At 34.7% G+C, this 15028-nt stretch overlaps 1 protein-coding gene across 11 annotated transcripts in view; it reads right to left on the reverse strand.

Moving 5' to 3' along the window:
- Positions 1 to 15028, reverse strand: part of ANO5 (anoctamin 5) — a 98113-nt gene that overhangs the window by 73174 nt on the left and 9911 nt on the right. For 3 of the 11 annotated variants that reach the window (XM_049713479.1, XM_049713476.1, XM_033409477.2), the window contains exons 2-3: positions 13778 to 13812; positions 3870 to 3917 (exon numbers count right to left, since the gene is read on the reverse strand). In XM_049713479.1, the coding sequence (XP_049569436.1) occupies positions 3870 to 3917; positions 13778 to 13812 (83 nt within the window). Of the gene's footprint in view, positions 1 to 3869; positions 3921 to 13768; positions 13813 to 15028 lie in introns of all 11 variants that reach the window. The other 8 variants (XM_049713478.1, XM_049713474.1, XM_033409464.2 and 5 more) reach the window with 3 other exon arrangements.

A 15028-nucleotide genomic window follows, 5' to 3' on the forward strand; every position in this document is an offset into this window, starting at 1 on the left:
TTCTAGCAATTCAGCTAGCCATTTAGGTACTCAATCAAATCCACTGTTGACTACTTTATTTAAAATAAAAGGTTAAATTATGTGAATTCCTCTGTATTTATAGAATCATTAGTAGTGAAGTTCTATCATAATAATGGTAGGATTAAATTTTTTCCAAAAGGAAAATATATCCAATGATATCCTGCTGGATATCTTTGGCTTGTCTCAGCAGAACCCTTCTCTATCCATCTCTACCCTGCTTTTTTTCTTGGGACGGCGACTGGTTATACTGATAGATATCAAAGAGCTCCTTTGACTTCTGGCTTCCCACAAATGATTGGAAGGAAGGAAAAGAGTGTAAATGTCTTCCTTTCTGAGGCTGGATTCAGGAAGGCTGTATCCTTCCACTGAAGGTCATTAAGCCTCTCAAGAATGTCTCAAGTACATGACTCTCTCCTGGGATCTAATAATTGTTCCCTCCCAATTCCCTTCAGTTCTATGGATGATAATAGAGTCACGGTTACTAAATCTATACACACTGGGCTTTTCTGGCACCCCATATTTGTAAAAGTTTTTTTTTTAAGCCCTCCTCAAATTATCCTATTTTGAGTATGCCTAATAGGACCCTGATTGATACAGATTTTTCTTTTGTGATATTTCTATAACATTAAAAGAAAATTTCCCTGGAAAAATGGTTGATTCTGGGACTGACACAGGAAAAGTACAAGGACGAGATGAGCTTAGAGCATCTTGTAATGCCAGAAAGTAAGAAAAGCTAAAAACAAAGCAAAATCAATAGGGTTATATCAAAGGGATACAGGGATCAATCAAAAAGCTCTTAGTAATCAAAGCAAGGCCAATTTGAGCAACAAAGTAAATGAAGTAGTACTGAGTCTATAATACAAAATATAAAATAAATATCTCTGAGCCCAAACTGATATAAATAAATAGACAATGTATAAACAAACTGATGAATAAACAAATGAGACCTATTCCTCATACAGAAGAATTCCAAATAATTCTTTTACCCTTAAGGAAGTGGAGCATAATCCCCCAATTCTTGAGTGGGCTGCACACAGTGACTTTCTTCTACAGTATAAAAAGGGAGAATAGAAAGAAAAACTTCACAGCAGAGCAAGCTGACAAATATGACTTCAAGCCAGGCAATCAAGGTTAGCATCAAGAATGGTAAGTCACGTGGGTAGGCAATGTACCCTTCATATAATGTGATGAAAAAAGCATTTTACTCCTATTGTCTCCCTCCCCAAAATGCACTACCTCAGTCTAATTATGAGAAAAACATCAGGAAAGCCATAATTGAGGGACATTCTACAAAATACTTGATAAGTACGCCTCAAAACTGTGAAGGTCATTGAAAACGAGAGAAGTCTGAGACACTGTCACAGCCAAAAGGAGCCTGAAGAGACAGGACAACTAAATGCAATGTGGTGTCCTGGATGGGATCCTGGAACAGAAAAAGACCACCAGGGAAAAACTAAGGGAATGTGAACAAAGTATGGACTTTAGTTAATTATGATGTACCAATATTGGTTCATTATTTGCAACAAATATATCATATTAATGCAAGATGTAAATAGGGAAAAATGTACATGACGTATAAGGAACTTTATGTACTATGTTCATAATAAATCTGTAAATCTAAAACTATACTAAAATACAAAGTCGATTAAAAAAGGGAAACCTACTGTTTAATTTTAATAACTTACTGTTTGACCAAAGACAATGTCATCATAAAGAATGAAATACCGTAAACCACTTTAAAATCATTTGGAATTTAAAACTTCAATTGTTAGTATATGACTTAATTGGGGAAATTATTTGTAACATATCATGGGCAAGGGGATAATAATAAATATGTGACCAGCTCCAAAAATATGAAGAAAAAGAAAACCTAACAGCTTGACAGGAAAATAGACAAAGAAATATACACAGAATGATCCAGCAAAATAAATTAAAATGACCATCAATGTAGAAAAAGATAAAATGTCTCACTCATATTGAGAGAAATGAAAATTTAAACTATCCTAGGATACAGAGCTAACTGAAAAAGCTCTCAACTGAAAAAGGTCCACTATCTATCTCTCTAACAGACAGGCAAACATCTAAACTTATTAATACACTGTTAATGAAGCTATGGAGAAATAGAACTCTCATATATTTCTTATAAATGCAAAACAGAGGGAAATTTGGCAATATATGGTAAAATTACATATGCCTTTATTTTTTGATACTTAAATCCTACTTAGAAAGATACATTTGGCCAAAATATTATAAAACTGATTCCCAAGGGTTAAAGACTAAAAAAAGAGAAAAGATTTCCAAGATTAAGAACAACCCAAACATCCATCAGTAAAGGGACTGTATGAATACACTATCCTAAACCCGCACAATAGAATACTATGCCACATACTAACAAATTAGTGTGAAATTGACACAGTATATAGAGTGAACTCCAGGATATGTTTTTAAGTGAAAACCAAAGAACAGTGCAGTATATACAGTATGCTGCCTTCAAAGAAGCAGGAAGAATATAAATATACATATGTATGTAGACACACACACACACACACACAGAAAAGTAAAGGATACATTGGAAAGATAAACTAAATAAAAATGGTTACTACAGAAGGTTTAAGAGGAAAAACAAGGAAGAAATTTTCCTCTGAAATGCTTTGTTTCATAGTTTCAAACTGAGATAGATTTACCTTCAAGCTAATAAAGTCTAAGCGTCAGGGCCCCTTACTTGCACCAGTCCCTTCAAGGATTTAGGAAGGATTCTAGCAATGTGTTCTCACAGTCAAACATTTTTGTAAAAATTTTAAAGTAAATTATTGTCCCATTATTCTTCTTGAAAAGTGACACCAAGGGCTTCCCTGGTGGTGCAGTGGTTGAGAGTCCGCCTGCCGATGCGGGGGACACGGGTTCGTACCCTGGTCGGGGAAGATCCCACATGCCGCGGAGCAGCTGGGCCCGTGAGCCATGGCCGCTGGGCCTGCGCGTCCGGAGCCTGTGCTCCGCAACGGGAGAGACCGCAGCAGTGAGAGGCCAGCGTACAGCAAAAAAAAAAAAAAAAAAGAAAAAAAGAAAAGTGACACCAAAATGGCATAAGCTTTAGGCTCCACTAAACTTTATTTAATTTACAGTTTTCAACTTTGGAATCGTGAATGTTTTACATGGTCAAAAAATAAACATAAAAAGAAAAATAAAAACAATAAAATTTCAAGTATTATAATCTGATCAATCCTACAACCTTCATTCTGGAACATAAAGATCAGTACTCTAGTGAAAAGGGAAACATCTGTACCAAAACTGTCAGTATAAGAGTATAACTCTATTTCCCCATCTTCCCAAACAGCATCTTTTATTTACTACGCAACTAACAAAAAATTTTGAATCCCTTTATTAACCTCTTAATTGATATTCAAATTTGATTTTTAAACAAACTGTACTTCTTCATGATTATTCTTAGGCATGTACTTACAGGTAAGAAGAAAAATGTATGGAGAGAGAATACTAAATTAGGCCTCAGAAACCTGAGTTCTAGTCTAGTCCAGGATCTGCCCCCCTAAACAAATGGATAATTTTTGTCAAGTCATTAAACTTCTCAGATCCTTCATTTTCTCATCTGTAAAACTGAGAAAGTAAAATGCTAGCAAAGTGCTGTGCTTTATGTGTCATTCTCATTAATGTGTCTGACGACATTTTTTTCCCATAAGAAACTGATTTTTTTCCAAAGTAATAAATTCTCTAATATCATGTATAAGAACCTGAAAAACAACTGTGAACTGAGAAATAGTCATGATTGCTGACTACAAAAAAAACACCCCGTCATGTCCATGCAAGAAAGTACAGTACAGATGGCTGCTTACCCTTGGTTCTTCACTGATGAGAAAACTGGACTCTCTGCTGTTCAGGTCCTGCTAATAGCGTCATGGAGAAGATAGAATGCTGTTAATAATAATAATGCAAGTGGGGAGTATATAACTTTTAACAATAAAAACTCTAGGTTCTCTGTGCAGAAGTACAAAACCTACAACTCAGGGGAGCTATGAAGCACCTGAAATTGGATGCAAAACTGCGTGTATATATGTGTATACATGTGCATGTGTGGGTGTATAATGTGTGTGTATGTTTATGCAGGGAGAGAGAGAGAGAGGGAGCTTGAGAAAGAATGAGAAATTTGTAGGTAGCTTTAACAAATCATAAAAAAAATTCTGAGATACAAGAAATGATTAAGAAGTACTACGTTGCAGAGAAATAACAAGGAGCTCCAATCTTTTAATGATGCTGAATCCTGAACGGCACCAAAAGGAAGGACATAATTAATTGGCTATTTTAGGCCTTTCACCATTTGTTTGAAATTATTAAAGTGAATACCCTAGAAAATGCATCACCAGAATTCTTAAGGATTTATACTTATAACCCAAGAGAAAAGCCATACATAGATATAAATACACAAAACCACTTGTAGTTAAAGTAATAGTGATGCCTCCCTTGGTGTACGGTGGATTTAAATCTTCACGCTCCATGATAGCCCGCACACCACAGCACATACTCCTGAGATCACTCAAATATTTCCCTTTCTCTCCCTCCCTCTCTCTCTTTTCCTCTTTTTGTCAGTCTAGCTAGAGGTTTGCCAATTTTATTATCTATCAAAGAGCTAAATTTTTGTTTTAATGCTTTTCTCTAATATTTTTCTGTTTTCAACTTACTGATTACTGCTCTTATCTTTATAATTGCCTTCCTTCTGTTTTTATTTTGCTCTTATTTCTTGAAAGGGAAGTTTATTATTGATTTAAGACTTTTCCTCTCTACTAACATAAATGTTTAGTGCTACAAATTTGCTACAAATTTCCCTTTCAGCATTACTCTTGCTAGATCCGTCAAATGTTAATATGTTGCATTTTCACTTTTATTCAGGTCACTTTTTTTTTTTTGTCTGTTTGTTTTCATTTTGTTTTTTCCCTTAGGTTTTCTTTGACCCTTGGATTGTTTAGAAGTGTGCTGTTTAGTTTCCAATAGTTGGAGATGTTCCTGTTAACAATGGTTACTGATTTCTAGTTTGATTACATTGTGGTTCAAGAACACATTCCATTATTTCAATTATTTTAAATATGTTGAGGTTTGTTTTATTGCCCAGAATATAGTCTGTCTTGGCATGTGTTCCATCAGCACTTGAAACAGATGTGTATTTTGCTGCTGTCAGGTGGAATACTATATAAATGTTGGCTACATCCTGTTAGTTGATGTGAGTTCCTCTACATCTTACTGATTTTCTATTCAGTTGTTCCATCTATTATTGACAAAAGAGTGAAGTCTCCAGTTATAATTATAGATTTGTGTATTACTCCTTCCCATTTATTAGTTTTTGCTGCACATATTCTGATGCTATTATTTTGTGCATGCAAATTTAGCACTGCTATGTTTCATTGTTGGATGGATTCCTTTTATCATTATGTCATGTCCTGCTCTGTCCATGGTAATTTTCTTTACTCCAATGTGTAATCGACATTAATGATGTGATATTAATATAACACTCATGCTTTCTTTTTGTTAGTGTTTGCATTAATTTTCATCCATAATGTATATTTTTAATCCTTTTACTTGCATTTTTTAATCCACTTTGCCAAACTCTTTTTTCTTTTCAATTTGTGTGTTTAGACTATTTACACTTCATGTAATTACTAGTGTATTAGGAATTAAAAGTTCTGCCATTTTATTTTTGTGTTTTCTGTTTGTTTCTTCTGTATTATGTTTCTCTGTTTTATTTTTCATGACTTCCCATGGGTTATTGGAAATATTTTTATAATTCCATTTTGATTTATCTAAACAGTTTTTGAGTATATCTCTTTGTATAGTTTAAGTGGTTGCTTTGATAGTAATTACATTACATATACATTATTTATCACAGTTTACAGTATACATGTTTTACTTGTCAAATGAAGTATAAAACCCTCACTTCCCTTTACAATCCCAAACCTTCTTTGTTTATAATTGTCGTAACTATTTCTCTGCATATATTGAGAACCGTATCAGACGTTGTAAAGTTTTTACTTCAACTTTCAAAACATAATTTTGAAAACTTGAGACAGAAAGTCTATTGCATTTACTCATGCTTTTACTCTTTCTGTAGATTTTTCCCTTCATCTCCATGCTACAAAATTCCTTATTTTATCATTTTCTTTCTGTTAGAGAACTTCCTTTGGCCAATCTTTTAGAATAGATGTGCTGGTGAAAATTTTTTTAGCCTTCCTTCCTTTGTGAATGTCTTGATTTCTCTGTTCATTCCTGAAGGGTATTTTCACTGGCTACAGAATTCTGATTTGGCACTGAGCTCTTGAAAAAATCTGTATTGCTTCCTTTAGCCTCCATGGTTTCTAATGTGAAATCTGCTGTCATTTTAATGGCTTTCCCCCTAGAGTTAAGTCCCTAGCCAGTTTGTCTTCTTCTCTAACATTCACAGTCTTATTATGTTTGTTTTACATATAATATCCAGGGTTTTTAGCTATACTTAGAAAAAGAAATAGAGAAAATTTTGTCTACTCCATCTTTCTAGAAGTAAGAGCAACAGTCACTTTGGAGCTAATTCAAAAATATACCCATTGAATAACTCTAAACCTTATCAGCCATTCTTCATCTTTGTTTCGGAGAAGTGCTGTCTTTATTCCAACATACTTTATATTAAAAAAATATATATGCTAGACCTAACTATAGGTTAAGTCTAAAGGGAGTTTGGTATGATAGTGCTATTCTCATAGGGTTGAACATTTCCCTGTCACTTACTGCCTTCGTATAAAAGTAACACTAAAAAAAACTAAAAATTATGACATATGCTATTTCTAAAATACTATGGTTGCTCTTGAAATGTGCAGAGGTAAGGAACAGTATAAATATGACTTGAGAATGTTTTTTGTTACAGAAGTTTAAGTTTGGAATATACATGTAAATATGAAAGATACACAAAGAAGCAAAGAATATGAAGTAATTCATAATTACTTGAAGTTAACTTGAGCAATACATATAAAGATCTGTAAGAAGTATATTATTGCTATGTCAATATGAACAAAATGAAAATGACAATATTATTATCATTCAAGTTGCATCAGTCAATCTCATAAGATAAATCTTTCCTCAGTCTGCTCCAAAGACATGTAACCTTTAATTTTTGATGTTCTTTATTTTCTAGATAATTGTCTTAATTCACTAACTCACTCAATAAATATGTTCTGGGCTTCCCGGGTGGTGCAGCGGTTGAGAGTCCGCCTGCCAATGCAGGGGACATGGGTTCGTGCCCTGGTCCAGGAAGATCCCACATGCCACGGAGCAGCTGGGCCCGTGAGCCACGGCCACTGAGCCTGCGCATCCAGAGCCTGTGCTCCGCAACGGGAGAGGCCACAACAGTGAGAGGCCCGCATATCGCAAAATAAATAAATATATAAATATGTTCTCTGTGCCACATTACATCACTTTAGTTGTGGGGCCTATGCTTTATGACAGTGGTTTCCAAACTTTAATGGCAATATGAATAACCTGGGGTGCTCTTTTTAAATAATGACTCCCTAACCTTATCCCCAACAATATTGATTAGTAGTCTGAGGTTGGTCCCAGGAGTCTGCATTTTTAAGAAATTCTTTATATAATCCTTATTCAGGTGGTCTACAAATTACACTGTAAAAATAACTGGACCAAATGATTTTCATAGTTTATTCAATTCTCATATTCTATTTTTCTTAGCATTTTGGTCATTGAGCTTCTAAAGGATCACAGAACTTCTAGAAATCTTAAGTCAACCAGCTAAATGAGCCAGTTTATCCAGCTAAGGAGCACACAGCCAACCCATTCTGGTAAGTTGTGTTTCCCAGGGTGGGAATTTGAGTCACTCCTAAAAAGCTATTTTTAAAGAGACTTTTTCTATTTGGCTGTTCCTCCCTAACCCAATTCAAGGACATCCAACTCTATGAGTATGGCTCTGGGTCAACTACAGCCTAACAGAAAGATTATTTTATCTGAAATACTTTCAGAATGCTTACACTCTGTATACAAAAAAAAAAAAAAAATTAAGTTGTTAGTATCTATTTGCAAGTTTATATAAATAAAATAAGGACTTTGCTTAAGAGAATCCTATATTTTTGCAAATTGTATTTAACTTTATTATTTATAATTTTATTTAATATATTTACTTAATTCAGGTTGGGTAACTTAAACCCTGGCATAGTCATCAATAAGCACTTATCAGGTTCCAAATGGCAGTATAAGGAGATCCTGAACTCACCTCCTCCCACGGACACACCAAATCTCCAGCTATAAATGGAACAATTCCCTCTATAAAATGAAAACTATCTGACTAGCACCTCCAAAACAAAGGATAAAAGGGCCACAATGATGAGGGTGGGAAAAACAGAAACGCAATCCCACCAAAAATCCCACTCTTGGGTGCGGCTCACCCATAATCAGGAAGGATCTCACAAATATGGAGCTTCTTCCTGAGAAATGAGGGGTTTGTGCCCCACATCGGGCACCCCAACCCTTGGGACCTGCACTGGAGGGACAAGCCCCCAAAATGAATGGTTTGAAAACCAACAGGGCTTATGTTCAGGAGACCCAAAGGGCTATAGGGAACTAAGATTCTACTCTTAAAGGGCTCATCTATAGACTCACTCACTCTGGGACCCACCACAAAAGAAGCAGTTTGAAAATCACCTAAATTATACGTGAAAAAGATTCATTTGCCAATCTTAAAGCATCTATCAGAGGGGCAGGGCCTGTTAGGACTCTCTCTAGGGATAGAGGTGTTGGTGGGGGCCATTTTTGCCCTCTCCCTCTACCTTGCTAGCACCAGTGGGTGCACACAGTGATAGCACTCTCCCACTGTCCAGCTAAAGCCAGTGGGAGTGCCTCGTCCCTGCACTCTCCTGCTCCATCACTAAAAGCAGTGGGTGTGACCCAGCCCTGTGCTCTCCTGCTGCCTCTAAAGCCTTATCACTAAACCGGACTTACACAAAATGTTAAAGGGACTTCTTTAAGCTGAAAAAACATGAGCACTAATTAATAACAAGAAAACATATGTAAGTAAAAATCTCACTGGTGAAGATAAATATATAGTAAAAGTAGTGGATTATTATAAAGTTAGTACGAAGGATAAAACACAAAAGTAGTAAAAATAACTATAACTACAATATTTAGTTAAGGCATACACAAAATAAAAAGATGTAAAATGTGACCTCAAAAACATAAAACATGTGAGGGAGTAAAAATGTGGAGTTTTAAAATGCATTCAAACAACTAGCTATCAATTTAATATGAACTGTATTTGTGTACACACACACACACACAGTCTAATATATGTGAGTTTCATGGTAACCACAAAGCAAAAATCTATAGTAGACACAAAAAAGATAATGAGAAAGGAATCCAACCATATCACTACAGAAACTCATCAAACCACAAGGGGAGAGAGCAAGAGATGAAGAAAGGAACAGAGAGGAAGACAACCAGAAAACAATGAACAAAATGGTAATAAGTACAATTAATGTAAATGTAAGCAGACTCAGTGATTATTATGAACAACTATATGTCAACAAATTGGACAACACAGAAGAGTTGGAAAAATTCCTAGAAACATACAATCTTTCAAGACTGAATCAGAAAGAAATAGAAAGTCTGAACCGACTGATTACTAATAAGGAAACTGAATAAGTGATCAAAAACTTCTCAACAAACAAAATTCCAGGACCAGATGGCTTCACTGGAGAATTCTACCAAACATTCAAAGAAAATTTAATATCTATCATTCTCAAACTCTTCCAAAAAATTGAAGAAGAGGAAACACTTTCAAACTCATTTTATGAGGCCAGCATTAGCCTGATACCAAAACCAGACAAGGACACCACAAAAAAAAAAAAAAAGAAAATTACAGGCTAATACACCTCTTGAACACAGATGAAAATATCCTCAACAAAATATTAGCAAGCAAAATTCAAAAATACATTAAAAGGATCATATACCATGATCAAGAGGAAATTGATTCAAGGGATGCAAGGATGGTTCAACATCAGCAAATCAATCAACATAATACAGCACATTGACAAAACAAAAGATAAAAGTCATATGATCATATCAAAGATAAAAATAAGATACAGAAAAACCGCTTGACAAAATTCAACATCCATTTATGATTAAAAACTCTCAACAAAGTGGGTATAGAGGGAACATATATCACCATAATAAAGGCTATATATGACAAGCCCCCAGCTAACATCATACTAAACAGCTTTCAGCTTTTCCTATAAGATCAGGAACAAGAAAAGGATGCCCACTCTTGCCACTTTCAGCCAACATAGTATTGGAAGTCCTAGCCAGGTCAATTAGGCAAGAAAAATAAATAAAAGGCCTACAAATTGGAAAGGAAAAGTAAAACTGTCACTATTCACAGATGACATGAGTTTATATAACCAAAACCCTGAAGACTCCACCAAAAAACTGTTAGAACTAATTATTAAATTTAGTAAAGTTGCAGGGTATAAAATCAATACACATGACTCATGTACCACAATGTTCACTGCAGCTCTATTTACAATAGCCAGGACATGGAAGCAACCTAAATGTCCATCGACAGATGAATGGATAAAGAAGATGTGGCACATATATACAATGGAATATTACTCAGCCATAAAAAGAAACAAAATTGAGTTATTTGTAGTGAGGTGGATGGACCTAGAGTCTGTCATACAGAGTAAAGTAAGTCAGAAAGAGAAAAACAAATACCATATGCTAACACATATACATGGAACATAAAAAAAATGGTTATGAAGAACCTAGGGGCAGGACGGGAATAAAGACACAGACCTACTAGAGAATGGACTTGAGGACATGGGGAGGGGGAAGGGTAAGCTGGGACAAAGTGAGAGAGTGGCATGGACTTATATACACTACCAAATGTAAAATCGATAGCTAGTGGGAAGCAGCCACATAACACAGGGAGATCAGCTCGGTGCTTTGTGACCACCTAGAGGGATGGGATAGGGAGGGTGGGAGGGAGGGAGATGCAAGAGGGAAGAGATATGGGGATATATGTATATAGAGAGCTGATTCACTTTGTTATAAAGCAGAAACTAACACACCATTGTAAAGCCATTATACTCCAATAAAGATGTTAAAAAAAATCAATACACAAATATTAGTTGCATTTCTATACACTAACAATGAGTTCTCATAAAGAGAAATTAAGAAAGTAATCCCATTTACAATTGCATCAAAAAGAATAAAATACTTAGGAATAAATTTAACCAAGGAGGTGAAAGACCTGTAACACACTGATGAAAGAAACTGAAGAGAATACAAAACAATAGAAAGATATTCATGTTCATGGATTGGAAGATTAATATTGTTAAAATGTCCATATTACCCAAAGCAATCTACAGATTAATTCAATCCATCATAATTCCAATGGCATTTTTCAAAGAACTGAACAAACAATCCTAAAATTTGTCTGGAACCACAAAAGACCCTCAATAACCAAACCAATCTTGAGAAAGAAGACCAAATCTGAAGGCATCATGCTTCCTGATTTCAAACTATATTATAAAGATATAGTAATCAAAACATAATGGTATTGGTATAAATACAGAAACATAGATGAATAGAACAGAATAGAGAGCCCAAAAATAAACCCACGTATATGGTCAATTAATTTATGACAAAGGAGCCAAGAAAATACAATGTGGAGAGGATAGCGTCTCCTTCAATAAGGGCTGTTGGGGACACTGGACAGTCACATGCAAAATAATGTAACTAGATCACTATCTTACACCATACACAAAAATTAACGCAAAATGGATTAAAGAATTAAATGTAAGACCTTAAACCATAAAACCCTAGAAAAAAATATAGGTGGTAAGCTCCTTGACATCAGTCTTAGAGATAATTTTTGGATCTGACTCCAAAAGCAAATGCAATAAAAGCAAAAATAAACAAGCAGGATTACAACAAACTAAAACGTTTCTGCATATCAAAGGAAATCATTAACAAAATGAAAATGCAGCTTACTGAATGTGAGAAAATATTTGCAAATCATATAACTAATAAGAGGTTAATATTCAAAATATATAAGGAACTCATACAACTCAACAGCAAAAAAATAAATAATACAATTTTAAAAAATGAGCAGAGGATCTGAATAAACATTTTTCCAAAGAAATACAGATGGCCAACAGGCACATGAAAAGACGTTTGGCATCATTAATCATCAGAGAAATGCAAATGAAAACCACAATGAGATATGACCTCACACTTGTCAGAATGGCTATCATCAGAAAGACAAGAAATAACAAGTGTTGGCAAGGATGTAAAGAAAAGGGAATCCCTGTCCACTGCGGATGGGAATATAAATTGGTACAGATACTACGGGAAAGAGTATGGAGATTCTTCAAAAAATTAAAAACGGAACTACCACAGGATGTGACAATTCCACTTCTGGTTATTAATCCAAAGAATATGAAAACACTAATTTGAAAAGATACATGCACCCATACGTTCACTGCAGCATTATTTACAATAGCCAAAATGTGGAAACAACCTTAAGTATAAATGAATGGATGATTAATAAATAAGATGTATATATATATATATATATATTATATATGCAATGGAATACTTCTTAGTCATAAAAAAAGAATAAAATCTTGCCAATTGCTACCATCAATGGACCTTGAGGGTATTACATTAAGTGAAATAAGTCAGACAGAGAAAGACAAAAGACTGTATGATTTCACTTGTATGTGGAGTCTAAAAAACAAAACAAATGAGCAAATAGAACAAAACTTACAGAGAACAGACAGGCGGTTGCCAGAGGAGAGGTGGCTGGAGGTAGGCAAAATGGGTGAAAGGTGTCAAGAGGTACAAACTTTCAGTTACAAATAAGTCATGGGGATGTAATTTATAGCAAAGTGACTATAGTCAATAGTATGGTATTGCATATTTGAAAGTTGCTAAGAGAATAAATCTTAAAAGCTATCATCACAAGGGACTTCCCTGGCGGTCCATTGGTTAAGACTTCACCTTCCAATGCAGGGGGTGCGGGTTCGATCCCTGGGGGGAAGCTAAGATCCCACATGCCTCGGGGCCAAAAAACCAAACCATAAAACAGAAGCAATATTGTAACAAATTCAATGAAGACTTTATAAAAATATAGGAGCCTTCACTGAAGCTGTTTAAAAAAAAAGCTGTCATCACAAGAAAAAAAAATCTGTGACTTTGTATGATGATGGATGGTAATTAGACTTACTGTGGTGATATTTCACAGTGTATACAGATATGAATCATTATGTTGTATACTTGAAATTAATATATTATATGTCAATTATACCTCAGTAAAAATGCACTAATCACATACTACTAATAACTTTAACAAAAAAAGCTATCAAATATTATACCTGCATTATAGTCAAGCAAAGTATTAAGCCAAATACTATTATCTTGCATATCAAGTCTCAGCATTTCTGAGTTTATATCACAGAAAGCCTCAAAACAAATCCAAACTTATGGTTGCTCCCTTATAACATCCAGAAAGATTCAGTATTAAATCTGCATGAAACATGGAAACTGCTTTACTTACTTAAAAATGAACAGGTTGGAGGACAAAACATTAAGAATGTAGTATGAGTAAATAACTGGAGTACAAAGACCTAAGTATTCATATGAAGTGCATTTCTAACCTTGGCTCAATTTTTTGTTCTGACTTATAGGAGGCTAACACATGTATTTACCTTACCTCACTTACTTCAAAAAAGCGTTCTCCTCTACTGGCTCTTCTCTCTAAATTAAACAACAACAACAACAAAATCATGTTAAAATGGCCAACCAATCACAGTATGTTAAAAGTCTGCATAAGGAGAAAATAGGAATTCAAAATTTAAACAAAAGAAGTCCAAAGAAAATAATGTTGGAAGAAAACATCCAAGATCTTCCTGGAGCTAAGTTGTTCAAAACAAACTCAAAAGAATTCAGCACCAAAAACTGTCTATAATATAGAGGAAAATCATCAAATACTAATGTGTAGGTTATAATCTCACCCACTAAGAAATAAACTTAACTCTGATGAATACAGTTGTAATTCCATAGCCACACAACTGCTGAGAGGAAAACATTCAGTAGGGATGTCCATCCCTATCTCTTTGTTCCCACCATGTGAGATTTATTATTCTATCAGTGTGTTTTCCTGGAACGGAACCACACTGGTTACAAGTAAAGTACTAACAGAGGACTACCAGTTTTAAATAGGCCAAATTACTTTCCTGACACAGATATCTTCATGATAGTTATGTGCTGAGTCATTTGGACTGAAATACATCTTCAGATAAGTTTCTGATGCTAAAAACTGTTAAATATAGAATTCTGATTCTTATTCTCTAGGGACTCCAATTTGCAAAACACTGAGAAATATTTCACAAGTCAAAAACTTGGGGGAGAAAATCACAATGGGAATGGAATAAAATATTGCTACCACTTAAGAGTCATCCACAGTAACTGTAATTTTAGGAAGTGTTAGTATATATTCTGAAAATACAGAAAATATAAACCTACCATTTGTATAGTTTTTTTTTCTTTCCCAATTTTGTTTATTGTGATAAAACACACATAATATGAAATTTACCATATTAACCATTAACAAGCATACAGTTCAACAGTATTAAATTCATTCATAATATTGAGCAACCATCACCAACATCCATCTCAGAACTCTTTTCATCTTGTAAAACTGAAACACTATACCCATTACCAACTCCTCATTCTCCCCTTTCCCAGCCCCAGGCAACCACCATTCTACTTTCTGTCTCTATGATTTTGACTACTCTAAGTACCACATATAAGTGGAATCATGTAGTATTTTTCATTGTGTGAGTGGTTTATTTCACATAGCATGTCCTCAAGTTTCATCAATGCTATAGCATATGTCAGAATTTCCTGCCTTTTAAGGCTGAATAATATTCCATTGTATATGTATGCCACATTTTGCTTACCCATTCATCCA

The sequence above is a fragment of the Orcinus orca genome, chromosome 8, assembly GCF_937001465.1.
Source record: "Orcinus orca chromosome 8, mOrcOrc1.1, whole genome shotgun sequence".
NCBI lineage: Eukaryota > Metazoa > Chordata > Mammalia > Artiodactyla > Delphinidae > Orcinus > Orcinus orca.